The sequence below is a fragment of the Epinephelus moara genome, chromosome 9 (assembly GCF_006386435.1).
Source record: "Epinephelus moara isolate mb chromosome 9, YSFRI_EMoa_1.0, whole genome shotgun sequence".
Classification (NCBI taxonomy): domain Eukaryota; kingdom Metazoa; phylum Chordata; class Actinopteri; order Perciformes; family Serranidae; genus Epinephelus; species Epinephelus moara.
Window position 1 is genome coordinate 2,207,052 of NC_065514.1, and position 17,061 is coordinate 2,224,112.

Consider the following 17,061-nt stretch of genomic DNA (forward strand, 5'->3'; position numbering starts at 1 on the left):
TTATTCATGAGGGGGAAGCATGTCAAAGAAGTTTTAAACACTGTGAAGGGACTTGCGGTTTTTATTTTGGCTTATTATTGTATTTTGTACTTTCACTCACCGGCCACTTTATTAGGTACACCTCTCTAGTACCAGGTGGGACCCCCTTTTTAATTCTTGGTGTCATAGATTCAACAAGGTGCTGGAAACATTCCTCAGAGATTTTGGTCCATATTGACATGATGACATCACACAGTTGATCCATGATGAGAATCTCCCGTTCCAGCACATCCCAAAGGTGCTCTATTGGACTGAGATCTGGTGACTGTGGAGGCCATTGGAGTACAGTGAACTCATTGTCATGTTTGAGATGATGTGAGCTTTGTGACATGGTGCGTTATCCTGCTGGAAGTAGCCATCAGAAGATGGGTACACTGTGGTCATAAAGGGATGGACACGCTCAGCAACAATACTCAGGTAGGCTGTGGTGTTTAAACCATGCTCAGTTGGTACTAAGAAAATCTCCCCCACACCATTACACCACCAGCAGCAGCCTGAAGCGTTGATACAAGGCAGGATGGATCCAATGTATGCTGACGGTGTTAAGTGGCATTTTGTGTGTTTCTTGGTGTGTGTAGATGAAGTTGCATGAGAACCAGAGGATCAGGCGAAAGGGGAGGAGTCACATGTGCAGATACATGAAGCAAACTTAAGGTAGGAAAAAAAGAGACAAGAAATTAAAAAAAATAAATAAGAAAAATTAATAAATGATGTAAAGAACAGTCCCTTACAGTTGCTGCTCTCTGTGCAGCAGTGAGCGGACTAACAGCTCCCTCTAGAGGCCATCAGTGGTATTTAAGGTGGGCGGGACAAACTGCAGCCTGAGTCAGCGCTGTGCAGAGGAACTCTCCGGTCCACCTTAAATGTTTGTGACAAACATGGCGTTTTTTTCCGTCTCGGGGGGAAAGTATGGTGTCCTGCCCCGCCCTGACTGAACACAGACTCGACGGAGGGAACCTCACAGTGAAAAGTCCACAGACACTATCAAGTCCACATCTGCACCCAGAGTCCAATGGTCAGGGTCTGCACCGGAGCTGCTTCCTGCACACAGCACACACACTGCATGAGAGGACACTGACTGCCGCTGACTGGCTCTGAGCACACCGAGCGCAACCTGCTGACACATTACAGAGCACAAAGTTAGGCCGAGGTCTCGCAGTCATGTCCGGGCAGCCTCGATTTGTGAGTCCGTTTCACAGACCTCAGTGTTTGGCTGCTGCAGCTCCGGCGGGGGGAGCTAAGTTCACACACCCGGGGAAGGCGATCCTGGCAGGTAAGAAAGTTTCTACACACACACACACACACACACACACACACACACACACACACACTCAGAGGCGGAAAGTGAAGTTGTTTACAAGTTAGAGCTGTGAGGCAGGGTGAGCAGAGGGGAACACAACTGTTTACTGAGAGTGCATGCTGCTTAAACACACAGGAGAGGTGCACTGTGCTCTGCAGGCACGAGACACTGGGTTTAAAGTCAAATAAAAGTAACTGTGATATCTGCAGCTCCAGATTGATGCATAACCTCTGCACACAGCAGCTTGTTGGACAGTCTGTGTGTGCTGGGACCTTTAAACTTCACCCACATAGAAGCCTGTCTGACATGAACTGATCACTTGCCTCATTAGTCAATCAGTGACAGATGCTCAAACCTCTACAGGGCAATCATTACTGGCAACATTGCAACACTATAAGAAAGAGCAACTGTTGCATCTGATGATGTTCGAACCTCCAAAGTTCAGAAGAGAAACTTAATGTGTCTGTATAATTCTCTGCACACTGCCGTCAGCAGTTCAGTGGGTGTTTTGCTGTGACCTGGTGACCTCACACTGTGTGCACAGAGGCCGCCGGGTCTCCATGTTCAGTTCCACGAGCCACGATGACAAAGCACATTGCTCCGTCAGCCTCTGTGCACGTTCACCTGGGTTACAACAGGCCTGTCACAAGCTGAGTCCAGGAGCTTTGGCAAAAGGGCCACGAAAGGTCAGAGATGATTATCCATGCTGTTTGATCTACAAGCACGGCCACATTAAAGCTGCTGGAGAGGAGGGTGGTTTTCAGATGTTGTGTGCTGTAGCCATGAGACAGAGTACAGTGAGGTCGGTCCAAAATACAGGATGACAAAGCATCTATCAGCAAGTCACAAGAGAATAATTACATCACACACCGAGGCTTTATGAAACCACTAATCCCTCTGAAACAGACAGCAGCCCCTGTTACACTGAGGGTGAAATGAGGACTGAACTTACTGTATAATTATGTGTAATTTATTTTTGTCACACACATAAAACTCTTTGCCTCAAACCACAAAAATGCAAAAAAAAACAACCCAAATTTAAAGGTACAGTTTTGACATCTTGGTAAATATATACACAGAGTTGTAAGAAAACATCGACATCACCTGCGTCCGTCTCTTGCGAAATATGAAGCTAATGCTGCGTACCATTTACGTCTGAAGTCCAAAGTCAAAGCTGTGAATGACGTCACAGCAGTGCAGACCACGCACCAATATGTTGCCAGCAATATCAGTTGATAACAATGCATTACCGTGTATTTTGCATCACTAACACTGTCGCAACATGACCACAGATAAAAATTGGACAGTACGATGCGTACGACAGATTTAATGAGAAACTAATAAGACAGAAATGCTTAAAAGTACATTTCTTAACATTGACGATTTAAAATGACTTAAGTATCAATAAAGAAATAAATATATTAATATTGACAGGAATAATGAAACAAATATGTTATAAATATTCAGAATATTAAATACATATTAAATATATTAAATAAATATAGAAGTTATTAAATTAATTAATGCTGAAATACAAAATTAGTAAATAAAAAAAGAAAAGAATTAAAAAAAATCATTAAATAAATGCTGAAAAAATGTTGAAATAAATCCATAAATGCATAAACAAATACAATTTAAAAAGTAAATATTTAAGCAAGGCACACATAAAGGAAAATCGTAAAGAAATTTCTACATTTTTGTACATCTACATTTATTTATTTCTGTATTTCTGTGTCTCTATGATAATGATACTTAATTATTTTATAGCATTTATTTCTTCTTTTTATGTATTTTTGTATCTATTTTAATCCATGTATTAATTATTTATTTATACTTCTGTCATTTCCATCCTCCATATTTTCATTATTGTTGATGCGTGGAGTAGCCATCTTGGATTTTGCAGTCAGGGTTAGTAAAGCTCCTTCAACTATCAAGTCGGAAATCAGAAATCAAATGACGTCACACTTGAGTCGACCGTACGCAAGTCAGAAAGTCAAGATGATGTTAGCAATATCAGGTGATAACATTGCGTTACGTTGTATTTTGCCCAACAAACACTGTCGCAACATGACCACATAGAAGTTGGACAATACTGTGTGTACGACTGTTTTAATGAGACACAAATAAGACAGATGTGCTAATAAACACAATATTACTACAGCTTTCACTACTGTTGATGCACAGAGTAGCCATCTTGGATTTGAGTTCGTGGTTAGTGAGGTGCCTTTGACTTTCCGAATCAAAAAAACAACTTTTTGGGGGCGTTAGAGTTGTAATATTCAACCGGCAACTCAGATATTCCGACTTCCCAGTGCAAATGAATCGCACCATAAAGCTAGGAGATGGTTAGCCTAGCTTACTATCCTGGAAACAGGATAGCCTGACTCCGTCCCAGGAAATATCTTCACTAAAAACCACTTTTTGTAGTGTTTATACTTAATTTTTAAAATAGACAACGTATATTGTATTCTTTAGTCAGCTTTTGTTGCTGGTAACTGGATTTTGTTACCTTCGCACAAAGCTAGGCTAGCTGTTTCCCTTGGTTTCCAGTCTCTATGCTAAGCTAAACTAGCTGGTTGTAGCCTGATGTTTAGCGTACAGACATGAGAGTGGTTTCAAGGTTCATCTAACTAGTGAGATTTAGAGTTGCTGGTAGCTGGATTTTGTTACCTTCGCACAAAGCTAAGCTACCTGTTTCCCTTGGTTTCCAGTCTGTATGCTAAGCTAAACTAGCTGGTTGTAGCCTGATGTTTAGCGTACAGACATGAGAGTGGTTTCAAGGTTCATCTAACTAGTGGGCTTTAGAGTTGCTGGTAGCTGGATTTTGTTACCTTTGCACAAAGCTAGGCTAGCTGTTTCCCTTGGTTTCCAGTCTCTATGCTAAGCTAAGCTAGCTGGTTGTAGCCTGATGTTTAGCGTACAGATATGAGAGTGGTTTCAAGGTTCATCTAACTAGTGGGCTTTAGAGTTGCTGGTAAATGGATTTTGTTACCTTCACACAAAGCTAGGCTAGCTGTTTCCCTGTGTTTCTAGTCTCTATGCTAAGCTAGGCTAGCTGGCTGTATCTTTATGTTTAGCATACAGACATGAGAGTGGTTTCAAGGTTCATCTAACTAGTGAGATTTAGAGCTGGTAGCTGGATTTTGTTACCTTCGCACAAAGCTAGGCTACCTGTTTCCCTCTGTTTCCAGTCTCTATGCTAAGCAAAGCTAAGCTAACTAGCTGCTTGCTGTAGCTTCATATTCAGTGTACAGACATGGGAGTGGTGTCAAGGTTCATCTGACTGTTGTCAAACATGTCCAAAAATGTCACAGTATTTATTGACAGTGTGATTATGAGTAATGTTTACACAAACATTATCTAATCCATGACAATAACCAGTGTAGCTTCTTGTAATTACAATAATTACACACTTTACAAGCCTTAATTATGAGAGCATAAAACAACAGGTATCACAGAGTGGTCATGTGTTTGATCTTGAATGATTAAAAGGTAGATTTTGTGTTGAAAGTGTTTTTAAACAAAGTCTGAAACTTTAAAAACACCTGTTTATTGTCCGTACGTGTCGGACTGGATAAACTGGTTCTATATCTTTTTCCAGCTTGAATATACGGACACAATGCAGGTACTACACATAGGTTTGTTTACAGATGATGATGATGATGATGATGATGATGATGATGATGATGATGATGTGGACTGTTTTCTGATGCAAGCCTAATGAGTAGGTGCAGCTACAGCTGTGTAGAGCCAGAGGAATGCCTGGGTGTGTAGCCAGCATGCACAACAAACACTGTAATCTTGTTTTTGCACGAGCACAACTGGTGTGTTGTAATTCTCTGCATGGCATTTTGCAAGAGAGAGTGTGTGCATGTTAAAGCAGCAACAAAGGGCCCTTTTTAAAGAGCGAGGATGGATTTAAGCTCGTAAGTTAACCACATAGCCTCCACGCTTCACTGTAAAGCTTTTTAAAGTTTTTTTAAAATAAAAAAAGTTTTGTTTTAGCAACTACTTGTTAGTCGAGGCCCGTAGAAGTATTTTGAGATGAAAGAACAAGTATGGACGTCAACTTCTCACTCGTTTGCTCCTTTACTGCTGCTTCATGCAAATGTTTCCAGCTCACCAGAGGAGTCGCACCACTCTCAGGCTGTGGGTCTGTAATGCACAGTATGTGCCCTGAAGGCCACACACCCCCTTGAGTTGGAGTCGGGCCAGGGGGAGTATCTGTAGGCAGGATCATACTGAGATCAGCCGAGCCAATCAGCTACAGGCTGCGTGTTTGCTGTTGAACGGCAGATGTGTGACATCCAGGGTTTTAAGGTGGAGCGGGTTCACGCTGTAGATGAGACGCTGTGCATGACACACTCACACACACTGTAGACTTACTGTGATGATGACTAACGTGCACCCTGCTGACAACTATTAAGGGAAACTTTCAAGTCATCTCCTCAAACTTTAACCTATAAACTTTTTTTACACACTTATGGTGTTATTTATTTGATATTAATTGTGTTTATATTTATTATTATTATTTTACCTCTTTAAAAAACTGTTCTACTTTGTTTTAATGATCCTTGTTTTGCATCTGTGTTTTTATTTTTTATTCATTTATTATTTTTTGGGAAGCACGTTTTATTGCATGTATTTGTATGAAATTCTGGATAAATATAATTCAATTTATTCACTGTGAAAAAAGCTGTGGAAATGCCTCAACATGTAAGTTGGTGTAATAAAGTTTGCCAGTTACAACCAAAATTTGTAGTTTGTAAAACAAATATTTGAGTGAACACAGTATATTTTTTTAATGATTCATATTTTGTTATTTTTCCCATTTTTTTAAACACAGTATAGACAAAATGTAAATAACAAACGTCATATTACTCTTTACAAAATACAAAGAAAATACAATAAATGAATAAATATTTCTAAAAAATTAAGGGTGTCACGATACATTGGTATTGACAATAACTGTTATATTAAAAAATTTAAATATTAAATATTCTAAAATTTTATAAATGTTATAATATACTGATGAATATTCTAAATATATTTAAAATAAAAAATAATATTTATTTATTTATTTAAATAATCCAGTACCACTTAAATTTGTTTTTTATTTATTTATTTATTTTTTTTAACACACTTACTTTCCCTCCCTCCTCCAACACCATCTGGTGGCCTTTTCACTATCCACTAATTGTAATTACTCTTTTTGTGCGCTTTTGTACACGTGTAGACACTCGTATTCTGAGTGTAATTAATTTGCCAAAAAAAGAGACAAAACGCACACTAAACAAAGCTGAAGATGAATTTGACTGTTAGCTTTTAAAAGAAAAATTCTATAGATAATGCGATAACATCATTATTGTGAAATCTTTTGTCCACGATAATTGTGTTGTAAAAAATCTGCTATCCTGACAGCCCAAAATTAAGTTAAATTAAATTAAATACATAAAGTGAAATAAACTGATGAAATAAGTTAAAAAAAACAGGCCAAAATTATAATATTCTGTGTTGTCATTAAGTCTGTATGAGCATCTCAAATAGATCCTGAATTATTGTGGATAGTTAAGAGTTTTCAAAGAAACACATATTTGTGTTGTAAAGTAGATCAGATGAAGATAAACTGCATTTTCATGATCAATAATTGTTTGTCGTTACACTGTCTGTCTGAATGCATCTTTCTCCCTGAATTGCACTTGTGTAGTGTTGACAGTAAAACCTTTTCAATGTTAATGCTTCCTGACTCTGAGTCTGAGTGTAACGGCGTGTTGTGACTGTTATTCCAGGCGGGATCGCAGGAGGCATCGAGATCTGCATCACCTTCCCCACAGAGTACGTGAAAACACAGCTGCAGCTCGACGAGAAGGCCAATCCTCCCAAATACAGAGGCATCGGTGAGTTCGTCTCCACCGTCTGTTTAAATTTGTTGTGAAACCTGTGAGTGTTGATGTTATCATGAGTCATTATAATGCAACTACACTCTGTGGTCACTTTATTAGGAACACCTGTTAAATCTGATGTAATCAAATAATGCAACAGCTCAGGCAGCAACTTCCACATTTACAAAGATAATGGTGTTTATATTCAACTGATGCTGTTGGAAAGGTATACATTTTTATTTACCTCTAATACATGTTTTGTTTACAAGGATTTTCAGGCCATACATAGATCAGTAGTTCAGTGGCTAAATTTCGATGCACATTTCTGGATGAGTAAATATACAAGAGTCGTAAAACAGTAAGAGACACACTACTATCACTACTACTACTACTAATAATAGTAGTAATAATAATAATTTGTATTATAGAAATAGTGATAGTGATGCAAACATTTTTCTTTTTCTTTTACTATTATAATACTTTTTACTTTTTTTATTTTAATTAATTGTTTTATTTTTATTTATTTACTTTATTTATTTCCACTATTATGATACTAATCGTATTAATTTTTATTTTCAATTTATTATTTTTATTATTTATTTTTACTATGATAATGCTATTATATAATTATAATAATAATAATAATAATCATTATTATTTTAGTAATATAAAAGTGAAAATAAATATAAAATCATTAATATTATTATTATTATTATTATTATTATTATTATATAGAGATGGTGATAGCAATACAAAAATTTAAGCAAAAATGTGTTTTTTTCTGTTATCACACTTATTTTTATTATTTATTTTATTTTTATATAAGTACTTTTATTTTATTACTTACTGTTTACTTGTTACTTTACTTAATTTTTACCTTGTTTTTTACTGCAAACTACCACCTCAGTAATAAACATATCGTTATATTAATACCTTTTTAATGAGACCTCTATCTTATAAACACAAACACATCCCTCACTGCATGTGAAACAGTCAGTGTAGACGTGTTGTTACAGATTTAAGTTCAGACATGAAAGAACACGTGTGTATGTGCGCAGTAGGTGTAGTGTAAAAGTCAAAACCCTCATCAGGTGTTAGACCACATAAGTAGGGTAAGATGCAAATATATAACCATGCTAGTGTGTAGACTTCTACAAGAGAAAAACCAATACTGCATTTATACATAATATGCAATGTAACTGTGTGAACTCTTAGTGACATCTCAGTTGTGAACTCTTATTGACTCATATAAGCTATCATACGCTGTGTAATGATATAATGCACCAACCTACACTCACATGATGTTGTGAACTTACAGTGACACTCATACAAGTTACCATGTGCTGTGTGGAAGAAGATAGAACACTCACTTGATTGTACTGCCTAATGCACTTAAGAGTTATATTACACTCACTTGATTGCACGGTCTAATGCACTTAAGAGTTATATTACACAAGAAAGGTCACACACACACTCAAATGATTGTATTACTTGATGTACATGTAATGAGTCATATTACACGAAAGCACGAGGGACTGTAGCATGAGAGTCCCCAGAGATCACATGTTTTTAAAAAATAGAGTGAGAGCGATTCCGGAAATACTGGTGGCAGATTCCAGTTTGAGCCAGAACAGAGGCAAAGTCTGCTACCAGTAAAAACGGATCGAAATGGGAAGGACTACAGAAATGGGTGGAGATCTCTTCGACCTCCACCAGCATATAAGCCAGAGCACCGAAAGCAGGAGTCAGTCTTCCTCCGGAGGCTGACTCGTGAGTTTGTCTGTGTTGTTGCCTGTGAACACAATAAACTCGATTGCATCAGATTCTGCCTATCTCCAGTGCTTTTTTAAGTACCTGCCAGCCGAACCTAAGATACTGAATTGACAACAGAAGACTTTTTAGAAGAAACAAGGAGGACAGGATCGGGAGCCGCCAGGCCCATTTCCAGGCACCGATTTTTGTCACTTCATAGGTTAGTGTTTATCTGTCCGATGGGAGCTGGTGAACTTTGGCACCCACTGTGTTTTTCTGAGGAAACTCTGTATGGAGAGCTGTTGATTCAGGCTGCAACACACACACACACACACACACACACACACACACACACAGCCCACAGATTTACTGTTCTCGTCTTTTGTAACTTCACCATTACAGTGAGATTTCCATAACAAAGCAGCTGCAGGTTTTTCTTGGCAACAGTTTTGTAGTTTTTAGATTTGGGTGTAATAAATGATAGTTTGGTGACGTCCCCTGTGTCGCCCTCCTACAGTCGACTGTGTGAAGCAGACGGTGAACGGTCATGGGGTGAGGGGTCTCTACAGAGGGCTGAGCTCGCTGCTGTACGGCTCTATACCTAAAGCAGCTGTCAGGTACTGCAGCCTCACACAACTGAGCACACACACACACACATTTTGTGAATGTATGAACAGTTTACATGTCTTCATATCCTACATTAGCTCCAGCTTCTCTGATGTGACGGTTTGCTGCTTCTCTGTTTTCATATCATTGTAAAATAAGTATCTGTGGGTTTTGGTCGTTAGTTGGACAAAATAAGCGATTTTAAAACCGTATCATTTGATATTTATTTTGAACGTATAAAAATAGACATGAACAGACAGAATGAAAGTAGTATTCACAAATAATGAAAAGCAGCTGTCAGTGTAAAGTTAGTTTGATTTACACATTTGATAAGGAGTGTGAGTATAAACGTATTATATCCCACCTCTTCTTCATCAGTCACTGACTGAAATGAAACAGACAGCTTCCTCATATAGATAAACCTACCTCTAAATATACCATTGTTAATACCTTTTAACTTTGTCACATGAAAATAACCCATATATATGGAAGCGTGTTGCATTCCCTTGACAAATAAAAAAGCCCTGTTTTTTTTTTTTTGTGGTAATTTTTTTTCTGTTTTTTTTTTTGGTAATTTTTTTTTTATCAATAAGGGTAAGGCACGTAGTTAGTTACACACAGGGTATGATAGTCTAGCTATGTTTTCCACTGCATCCTTCTAGTGTAGGCCTATCGCTCAATGTAACAGGTTAGGTTAGTAACAGGTTGTAAAATCATGCCCATACACGTTTGTCAGCTAACGTTGTTACAACCTGTTACTAACCTAACCTGTTACATTGAGCGATAGGCCTACACTAGAGGGATGCAGTGGAAAACATAGCTATATTATCATACCCTGTGTGTAACTAATTACGTGCCTTACCCTTATTGATCCTGTAGTTGAAAGTGTCTAGGAGCAGGAGCACAGATGCAAAATACATCCATTCTGGCCTGTGTGTGTGTGTGAGTATGACAACAGAGTGAAAAAAATTAATTTCCCCTCTGGGATTAATAAAGTATGTTATCATCTTCTTCTTTCTTTAAAACCACTACATTCATTGATCCTGTATAAAAGCTGCTTTATTAGAGAGTGCGACAGATTATTTTACATTTTGAGTCATTGATCTTTTGTTGATTCCCCATTCACTTATTTCACTTCACAGATTTGGGGTGTTTGAGTTCCTCAGTAACAAGGTGCGTGATGAAAATGGAAAACTAGATGGCATGACGGGATTCCTCTGCGGCCTCGGAGCTGGAGTTGCAGAGGCTGTGTTCGTAGTGTGTCCTATGGAGACAGTAAAGGTAAAAAAAAATCACATTATTAAACATGTATTAATTAATTATTTGGCCACTAGGAGGCAGCGTAACAAGCTGCAAACACAACACTGATGTGACCAATAAGGGAGACATGCTGCGTCTTTTACTGCCTCAAAAACGCAAGGTTGGGCGTTAGCTACTCATGTGCCTAATCTGTGCCGACTTGTGCCTGACGTTGCCATGTGACCATAACCAGCACTTTACCGTAGCCTACTTACCAGAAACCCAGAGTCATCAGACCAGGCAACGTTTTTCCAATCTTCTATTGTCCAGTTTTGGTGAGAAAACCCGTGTGAATTGTAGCCTCAGTTTCCTGTTGTTAGCTGACAGGAGTGGCACCTGGTGTGGTCTTCTGCTGCTGTAGCCCATCTGCTTCAAGGTTGGACAAGGTGTTGTTGCTTCAGAGATGGTCTTCTGCACACCTTGGTTGGAACCAGTGCTTATTTGACTTCCTGTTGCCTTTCTATCATCTTGAACCAGTCTGGCCATTCTCCTCTGACCTCTGGCATCAACAAGGCATTTTGGCTCACTGGATATTTTCTCTTTTTGGGACCATCCTCTGTAAACCCTAGAGATGGTTGTGCTGAAAATCCCAGTAAATACTCAGACCAGCCCGTCTGGCACCAACAACCATGCCACGTTCAAAGTCACTTCAATCACCTTTCTTCATCATTCTGATGCTCCGTTTGAACTTCAGCAGCTCGTCTTCACCGTGTCTACATGACTAAATGCATCGAGTTGCTGCCACGTGATTGGCTGATTAGCTATTTGCATTAATAAGCAGTTGAACAGGTGTACCTAATGAAGTGGCCCGTGAGTGCATATAAAAATATATCAGTTACAGGAGACATTTGTCTGCAGTGCAAGTACTTTTACTCTTACATGAGTACATTTCACTGATAATACTTAGGTAGGATATTTAATGCAGTAGTATACATAGTATAGCGTTGTATATATATGTTTATATTATTTAATTTTAATTGTATATGTTGTATATATTCTGCACTATTTTGTGTCTCAGATTCTGATTTTGTTTTACTTGCTTGATTTTCTTTGATACTCCTTGAGAACATGATCACACAGAAAGTGTTTTGCAGGTTGCAAAACATGAGGCGTACCGCACTGCCTTCTTCTTTTTCAATTGAATGCCACTGGTAAAAACAAAAACAAAAAACACTCCCTGCACCTTTCTATTGTTGCCAGGCAACCACGCCATCACCTCCTTACCCTAACCTTCCTGTGTAATCAATCTACCGTTTTGTTTTGTTTTGACAGTAATCAGTGTGTAGTTGCTGCCATGTTGAGGCAGAGGGTACTGTCTGTAGCTCTGGTTGAGGGTGAGAGGCTGTCAGCAGATAAACAGAGATCTGTGTGGGTACATGAGACCCTAAAAAAGAGGCTGGATCATGGGGAGTACCACCAGTTGGTCCAGGAGCTTCTCCTCCAAAAAGGCGCCATCAGCTGCTAAAACGCTTTCTGTGTGATCAGGGCCTTAATGAGCATTATTATTGGAGGGAGCCTGAGATCTTGTGTTCATGACATTAAAGAACTTAAAACCTGGATTTTAATTAGGTTTGCTGGTACTTTGACTGAAGTAAAGGTACTTTAAAAAGTACTTTAGCACCACTGACTTCCTACAGCATCCTATGGTACCACCATGACCAACACCATCAGATGGGACGATTCAGTTCAGCTCAAGTTAAAGAACTTTATTGAAAACAAAATGACAAAATGTTTCTTGCATAACAGAAGATGCACTTTGTGTGTTTAGTGAGAAGTCTCGACAACCTGTCTTTGATGATTTTTGTAAATGGGCAATCAAGAATCAACCTCCATGACACCAGGACAAAATACACTTGTTACCTGAACAGTTTCCTCTCATTTTCACTCATCCAGTCATCCATTTCTAATGCTGTTTCGCTTATTACAGCATTACTGTTTGCAGAACCCTGCATGTCTCCGATTTAAAATGCTTCTACGCTCATTAATGTTCTGATCCTTTGTCTCTTTGCTTTGACAAATTTATTAATCATTGTTATGATATCATTTCAGGTCAAATTCATCCATGATCAGACATCAGCAAACCCAAAGTACAAGGGCTTTTTCCATGGAGTGAGGGAGATTATTAGATCCCAAGGTAAAGGAGGGTTTCTGCATTTCTGCAGGCTCTGTTACATTTTACTGCTCCCTACTGTTCCAGCTCCACCACATGATGATTCCCTTCTTCTGTACTTGAGTCATCACATCTATTATTTATAAGATTATATTCTTAGCCTCATTAGCTTCTGAACTGGAGAGCTATGAGACTTTGATCTAATAATGCTGATGTGTCTGCAGGACTGAAGGGGACGTACCAAGGTCTCACAGCCACCGTGTTGAAACAAGGCTCCAACCAGGCCATCCGCTTCTACGTCATGACTTCCCTGAGGAACTGGTACAGAGGTGTGTGAGCGAATAACTTCCATGTCTCTATAATCACCACATATAAAATGAAAATGCAGCCAAAGCCTTCATCTTCTGTTTCTGAAACACTAAGGTGATGACCCCAACAAAAAAATTAACCCCCTGGTGACTGGTATGTTTGGAGCTGTTGCTGGTGCTGCCAGTGTGTTTGGGAACACTCCCCTGGATGTCATTAAGACCAGAATGCAGGTTGGTTTAATCACATGTTCACCTGTTCGAACCTCGTAATTTAACCCTGAGCAAAGTGACTAACAAGTAATGTTATACTCAACAGGGTCTGGAAGCTCACAAGTACAAAAGCACAGTGGACTGTGCCATCAAGATCATGAAGTATGAAGGAGTAAAAGCGTAAGTTCATAGACAGAGTTGACTGACGATACAAAGAGTTTGTATATTTTGAGCTGTTTTTGTGGACGGTTTGGAGTTTGCCTCATATCTTTACAGAATCTACGCTCCTGTTTACACAATAATTCAGCAATAATTTTAACTGTGTGTAACCTAGGGCTGCCCCCGACTAAGAATTTTCCTTGGCGACCAATCATTTTGCTCCATTAGTCGACTAGTATGTTTCTGATATGAATGTAATGACTAAATGATATATTTTGGTGGTTTGAGTTGAAGGCGGGAGAGAGAATAGTATCACTAACTATCAGACTGATTCAGAAACAGTAAGGAGTGTAGGTCACTTGAGTGTGGCAATACTCAGAACTCAATACACAATCACTGCTGGTTACGTGCAAAATTTAAGAAATATGGAAAAGAAATATCTCATTTCTTTATAGAAAGAGTTCCTAAGTTGGTGCAGACGTACCCTGCCAGACCAAAGTTTAGTATCCTTAGAATAGAAGTTGTTTTACATTCTTCTCCACTCTGACAAGAAGTCAGATCTCAGGACACCACTGTTGTGGAATACCTCAAGGCACCATCCTGGGACCCCTTATGTTGTCCCTTCACTTGATCATGTAGTTCATAAGAAGTGTTTTTCTCAGCACCATGCTGATGTACAAATATTAAGGCCTGTAGTACATGTTTTTAGTGGGACTGTAGTTTAAACCACCATTTTGGATTTTAAAGATAATGTTATCATTAGTTGTAGCATAGTGGTGTTTTGTGTAGAAAGGCGAACAAGTTTTCATGATAATCCATTTCTAAATAACCTTTGCAAGTGACTTATGTATTTGAAACCTTTTAGGTGCATCTTTTAATGCCCTGAAGTATCATATTCACTCTTTCCTTTGTCCTTCAGGTTCTACAAAGGTACTGTGCCCCGGCTGGGTCGGGTGTGTATGGACGTGGCCTTAGTCTTCATAATCTACGACGAAGTTGTGAAGGTCTTAAACATTGTTTGGAAGACAGACTGAAAAGGACCCCCCCGACGGTGCGACTCAACAAGCAGGAGTGTTAGGACAGGCCAATCACATTACTAACCAGGCCAAGTCCCAAACCAGTCTCCTTAAACCCTGCGTCTAGGTTCTAATATCTACCTCTAAGTGATTTTCAGAGAGAAAGAAAGGGATTGGTATGTTCTTAATTTTATTTATAACACCGCTATGACAAGTGGAAGCATGATCTGCATGAAAAAAGGCTCCAGACTGCAGTCACTGCTTGCTGTTTTTCTTAAATTCCAGAAGGGGGGAAGTTCCTTAAGAGCTCAGGGAAAGGAACGGGGCATTTATTTAGATTCCATTGACTTGAGATTTGGGAACGCCAGCCAACAGCACAGACAACCACAGTGCTTTGAGTTCAGTTATACTGATGCTTTATGAACTTAATCAAAGAAAAACCAATGCCCGACCCAACATAATGTGATTAAGACGCTGCAGGCAAGGAAATCATACTTGAAATGAGAGAATATACCACAGATCGAACATTGTAAAGCCCTCTTTATGCAAATGTGTAGATGTTTCTCTGTTAGACTTTTCAAAAGTATTATTTCTTTAATTTTCTGATGAGATCATTTATGTTAACATGCCACATGCTGCAGGGGCTACAGGTACATTCACAACTAAATGCCTTAAATCACAATTTCCAGATGAATCCAGATTGTAGGTCCATGTAGATCCAGAGAGGCAGCTTTTAATTATGTCACACGACTTCTATAGAAACGCACATTTTCCACAAAACAGTGCTAAAGAGAGTTCATCTAAATTGCAGAGATGTTTTAGATCAATTAGCTAGATTGATGCTATAAAAAAGTGCCTATGTATTGTGAGATTCATTTTGAGATTAAGAATGATTGAATGTTGTGTGTGCTCAGTCACTACAGATTGTTTTGTGATAATAAGCTCTGTTGCACACGCTGCAGCAGTGCCAGATGTTTAATTCCAGGCAGTTTCTGAAGTATTCCTGTGATGTTCATATCCTCTAAATTCATTGTAATTATTGATGAAGTTTTTGCTTTTAAAATTCATATTGCCGTTATTGCATAGACTGTTAGAGAAGTGCCATTAACAGTGCCTTCCATCTCATTCCAGAGTGGTTTAGGATAGCTTTTATTGCAGATTCCGTTTTTAATTTTTAACCACGTTAATTGCCTTTTACTTTTTACACCAATGTATGACCCAATGTGCCAACTGCTGCTCATATACTTATATATAATGCCATGTTTTAGACTGGAGTTTGTAGCTTGTGAGTCTGACATATTCACATGCAATGCAATTAACTGTTTTTACAACGGTTTTCTTTTTTAGCTCCAGTTTGCATACATGTGGACTCTGTGTCATAGCTATTTAAAGAGCTTTTTCTTAAATGTTAAGACATGAAAAAATTCCAGTAGTAAAACTGAGTATTGTGCCTTCAGTCTAATTAATTCTAACATGGATGCTGGCAAATAAACGTTCAGACTGTTAATGTTGTCGTGTTTATTTCAACTGTCATCCTGCCTGGTATCATTTTATAAGGATTTTTTGTTCACAGCAGTGATGGGAGTAGTAATACCACAGTGTAGAAATACTCTTTAACAAGGAAAATCCTGCATTCAAATCTAAAGTAGAAGTACAGAAGTATCAGCAGCAAGATATACTTTAAGTACTCATAATGCAGAATGACCTGTTTCTGAATAATATATATTATATGATCAGATCATAGTTACTGATGCATTAATGTATGTGTCTCTTAAATGTTGCAGCAGGTAAAGGTGGAGCCTGTAAGTTCTCATCATACAACCTATAATAATAACAACAATAATAATAATAATAATAATAATAATAATAATACAGTGCTCAGAGGGTTACTTTTGAAATTTAATAGTGAGTGTTTGCTTTTAGTACTGTAAGTATGTTTTCATGCTGATACTTGACTTTTTCCATTTCCATCTCCAGTACATCTCAAAGGCAAATATTGTACTTTTTACTCTATAAAATTTATTTTAAAACTCAAGTTACTTTGTGGATTCATTATATCAATACAAAATATAATAAATAAATAAATTCCGATGTACTATATATAGGTTAAGTTACCAGGCAGTATGTTAAGTAATTAAAATTGGCCCCACCATTACCAGCTGCAACACTGAAGCGATGAACACATTAATTCCCCCTCAGGGGGATCAATCAATCAATCAATCAATCAATCAATCAATCAATTTTATTTATAAAGCCCAATATCACAAATCACAATTTGCCTCACAGGGCTTTACAGCATACGACATCCCTCTGTCCTTAGGATCCTTGCAGCGGATAAGGAAAAACTCCTCAAAAAAACCCTTTAACGGGGAAAAAAAAA

The 17,061-nt window shown here is 38.4% G+C and overlaps 1 protein-coding gene across 2 annotated transcripts; it reads left to right on the top strand.

Annotated features, from left to right (window-relative positions):
* The first annotated feature begins 969 nt into the window (after positions 1 to 969).
* Positions 970 to 16,188, top strand: slc25a1b (slc25a1 solute carrier family 25 member 1b). Of its 2 annotated transcripts, XM_050053886.1 has the most exons (9): positions 970 to 1,312; positions 7,129 to 7,236; positions 9,491 to 9,590; positions 10,722 to 10,860; positions 12,928 to 13,012; positions 13,213 to 13,317; positions 13,412 to 13,527; positions 13,613 to 13,686; positions 14,585 to 16,188. In XM_050053886.1, the coding sequence occupies exons 1-9, from the start codon at positions 1,201 to 1,203 to the stop codon at positions 14,697 to 14,699; spliced, it is 954 nt and encodes a 317-aa protein (XP_049909843.1). In that variant the 5' UTR covers positions 970 to 1,200; the 3' UTR covers positions 14,700 to 16,188. The 2 variants fall into 2 exon arrangements, with proteins under 2 accessions (XP_049909843.1, XP_049909844.1); XM_050053887.1 differs by lacking the exons at positions 970 to 1,312; positions 7,129 to 7,236; positions 9,491 to 9,590 and adding an exon at positions 10,472 to 10,521.
* Positions 16,189 to 17,061: the final 873 nt, after the last annotated feature.

What these genes read in the sequence shown, in the direction of transcription:
- slc25a1b (XM_050053886.1), top strand. Translation starts at nt 1,201, where the DNA reads ATGTCCGGGCAGCCTCGATTTGTGAGTCCGTTTCACAGACCTCAGTGT. An exon ending in GGGGAAGGCGATCCTGGCAG is followed by an intron (nt 1,313 to 7,128) that starts GTAAGAAAGTTT and finishes CTGTTATTCCAG; the next exon opens with GCGGGATCGCAGGAGGCATC. An exon ending in TCCCAAATACAGAGGCATCG is followed by an intron (nt 7,237 to 9,490) that starts GTGAGTTCGTCT and finishes GCCCTCCTACAG; the next exon opens with TCGACTGTGTGAAGCAGACG.